The 3,253-nt window shown below is 44.8% G+C and overlaps 1 protein-coding gene across 1 annotated transcript in view; it reads right to left on the reverse strand.

Moving 5' to 3' along the window:
• SLC30A8 (solute carrier family 30 (zinc transporter), member 8) overlaps positions 1-2,726 on the reverse strand; it is a 21,522-nt gene extending 18,796 nt beyond the window's left edge. Inside the window, exon 1 of the mRNA XM_009698952.1 lies at positions 2,647-2,726. Coding sequence (XP_009697254.1) covers positions 2,647-2,726 — 80 coding nt within the window. The remainder of the gene's footprint in view (positions 1-2,646) is intronic.
• Positions 2,727-3,253: the final 527 nt, after the last annotated feature.

Here is a 3,253-nt window from a genome sequence, read left to right on the forward strand (position 1 = left end):
AGAGGGTGACCAGGATGGGTGAGGGCTGGAGCACTTCTTCTGTGGGAACTGGACTTGTCCAAGATAGAGAAAAGGTGGGTTCATGAGCATCTACCAGCAGCCTGCCAGTATTTTTGAGGAAAGTATTGAGAAGATAGAGCTTTATTGCTGTGCATGGAGGAAGGATAAGGACAATGGTCATAAATTGAAACAAGAGGTTCAGACTGAATATAAGGGAAAAAAATTGGCTGTGAGGATAATTCAATATTGGAGCAGATTGCCGAGAAAGGTTGTGCAGTCTCCATCTTGAGAGATTTTTTTTCAAGACTAGACCAGATAAAGTCCTGAGCAACCTTATCCGATCTCTTTGCTGACCCCTCTTTGAGCAGGAGGTTGGACCAGAGACCTCTGGAGGTCCTTTCCAATGTGAATTATCCTACAAGCCTAGAGCTGACCTGATTTTCAGAGAGCTTAGTTAAAGCCTACCCCCTTGTAAGCATTTCAAGTTTGGCATGGGAAACCTCAATGCATCCAAACCCAGTAGTGACTACAGACAGGCCTGGCAAGTACAAAACACTCTCCCCCACAGCTTTATGTGCAGGGAAAGGGTTCTGTTTTCAGACTTCCTACTCACATGGTTAAGATAAAAACAGTTTTGTTCCCTATGTGTTGTAATAATGGCATTTATTAAGAAGAAAGAGGCTGGGGGATGGCGAAGAAATAGGCAATCTGTGTGCAAAACAAATTCTGTTGAAAGCATTAGAGCTGTTCATTAAGCCTACACACAGGGAATGGAAAAATGTGGTAATTTATACCAAAGGCTAAGATAAGCTTATTGCTACTGATCGGCTTAAGACACCTGAAGCTGTGCACACAGCCGATCTGTGCAAGCCGGAGGCCAGCAGGCTGCATTCCCCCCGCCACGCTGGCTCTGGCCCTCGGGCTGGCACCCCAGGTCACTGGGCTGCGAGGGGGAGTGGGGCGAGGGCTTCCCCTGAGCTGTCAGCTCTTCCAAACAGGAGGGACACCCTGGCTCTTAGCCCCCGTTTCTGGTTATTGCTGGGATGGAGGAATTAGGTTGTGCAGTTAATCAAATTTCTCCTGGCAAGAAAAGCCAAGAGGAGGTGCAGCACTAAAACCACATGCCTGGACAACAAGTCCTCCTCCTCCTGGAAAGCTGTGTTAACACTGCCATAACTCTGCCATTTCAGGACCTCTGCTATGGAGCCCTCCTGGGAGTAGCCCTCATGCTCAGGGGCTGTTGGACGTACCTGCAGCAATCAGCCCAACAATTGCAATTGTTGCAGTGATTCACCCCAAATAGCTTTAATCCTAAATTAAGAAATAATTATCAGAAAGAAATCAGCTCCTCCAGAAGGTGAGTCAGCTCTCAGATGGGAGGATCAGCTGCCAGGGATTCTTCCTCCCCAACGTGCATTCTACCCCTCTTCTCACTGGAGATATTCCCTGTTCCCAGTGATCCAGGGAAAACGAGGGCTTCCTCACAAGGCAGCCTAACAACTATCCCTGCCTCAGAGCACTCTTCCCTGCATTGTGTAAAGGGTTCATTCAGAGATGTCCTTGTGTCCAGAGGTGGCACGGGGCCAAAGGACCTCAAGCACTGAAGCTGTGCCCACAAAATTGCAAAATATCAAAAAAGCTCTAAGAGTCTTCAGTAACAAAAATGAATTGCAGAATCATATGGGATCTTTCTAAAATATAAATATTACCACAAAAGTAATTTTGGACAGTGCCATGTATATTTATGGAGCCATTTAATAATATTTAAATAATAACCCAGACCCTCAAATGACTAAAATACGATGGCAGTGACTCCAGTATAAGAACATGGAGAGGCAGATTTCCATTTGAACTGACAGTGTTTACACCAAGTTTCTGTCCCACACATTTTAAGAGAGCCAAGCAATAAATAACCTGAAAACCAATGAGATAATGGAAATGTCAAGAGGTGCTAAGCTGTAACTGAGCAGCTATTTTCTTTTAAAAATACTTGCTGCTCTGAGTCAAGAGGAAGAATGAAAATAAGTTCAACTGCAAAACTATTTTGTGATAGACATTTAAATTCATTTTTTAACCCAAGCTACAGTATGTCGTATGTTTTCGGAGGGTCTCTCCTCACTCAAGCAAGCCTTTACTCACAGGACCTCTGGCATATGAGAGGTACATCAGCTCCTAGTCTGATAGACTATCCACATGAATAAAGTTTTGCAGGATCAAGTCCTCAATAGCATCACATTTCTTTGAGATCAAATAGATAATTTAGACATTCAAGCATGAAGGAGCCTTGAATCAAACATGGTGTCAATAGCACTATTATAATTCAGCCTAAAATTGCAGCATAATCCATGAGGTTTTGCATCCTACAATAAATCTACTAAGATTGTAAAATACATAGCAGGAGAAACTTGCTTCAACAATAGATTGGTTCAATCCATCACAGATGCAGACACATCAGGATGCTGTCTAGCAAACGCATCAAACATTTAATAAGAAAGTTTGGGAAGGAGAAAATCAAACAAGACATTTCAAAAGTAGTGAAAGATGTTTCCTGTACACACTGTGAAACTCCCCGTCAGCAGACTGGTGATCTCGTATTGCTCTCCAAGACAAAGCAATGGCAGTGAAGGAAACAGAGGGTTGTGTTACCTGTCTAGGGCCAAGGAGTACTTCTTGGTGTCCCTCTCACTCACAAGGCAAGCTCTTTCAAGACCCTTTTTGGCAGCCATGAGGTAAGTCGGTGCGGTTTTGCTTGGGTTTTTCCCCTCCTTAAACTCTCTCTTCTCTGTTGGAAGCGGATGTGGGCAAAAACGTCCTCCTTATGCAGAAGTCTCTGCCAAATACTTTTAAATGAAAAGGTTTTAATAATATTCTCAGTAAACCTACTGCAAGAGAAAGCTGCTTTCCTAGTGCTGTTGGCGTCACTGACATGCCAACGAGCGACTGGCTGAGCGTGTCAGATTGGAGGTTTTGGGCCTCCCTCCCTGTTTTTCTTTTTTTCCCCTCCATGTTTGATGCAGTGACATGCTCGTTGGTCATGCGGTGGGTGCGTGCTCTCCCAGTTGCTGGCTCAGCGTCAAGCACAGTGGTGCACACACTGATGTGCATGCAGGCGCTCGCATGGGCACACTAAAAGAGAGAATGGAGGTGATTAAAACAGCCCAATTTGCCTGGAAACAGTCAAATCACTGTTTGCCTTTCTGCTTCCTCAGCTTGGGAAGAAAGTACACTTCCCTCACCCCAGCTCAGCGCAAGG

This window comes from Cariama cristata, unplaced genomic scaffold, assembly GCF_000690535.1.
Source record: "Cariama cristata isolate BGI_N322 unplaced genomic scaffold, ASM69053v1 scaffold2804, whole genome shotgun sequence".
NCBI classification, from domain to species: Eukaryota; Metazoa; Chordata; class Aves; order Cariamiformes; family Cariamidae; genus Cariama; species Cariama cristata.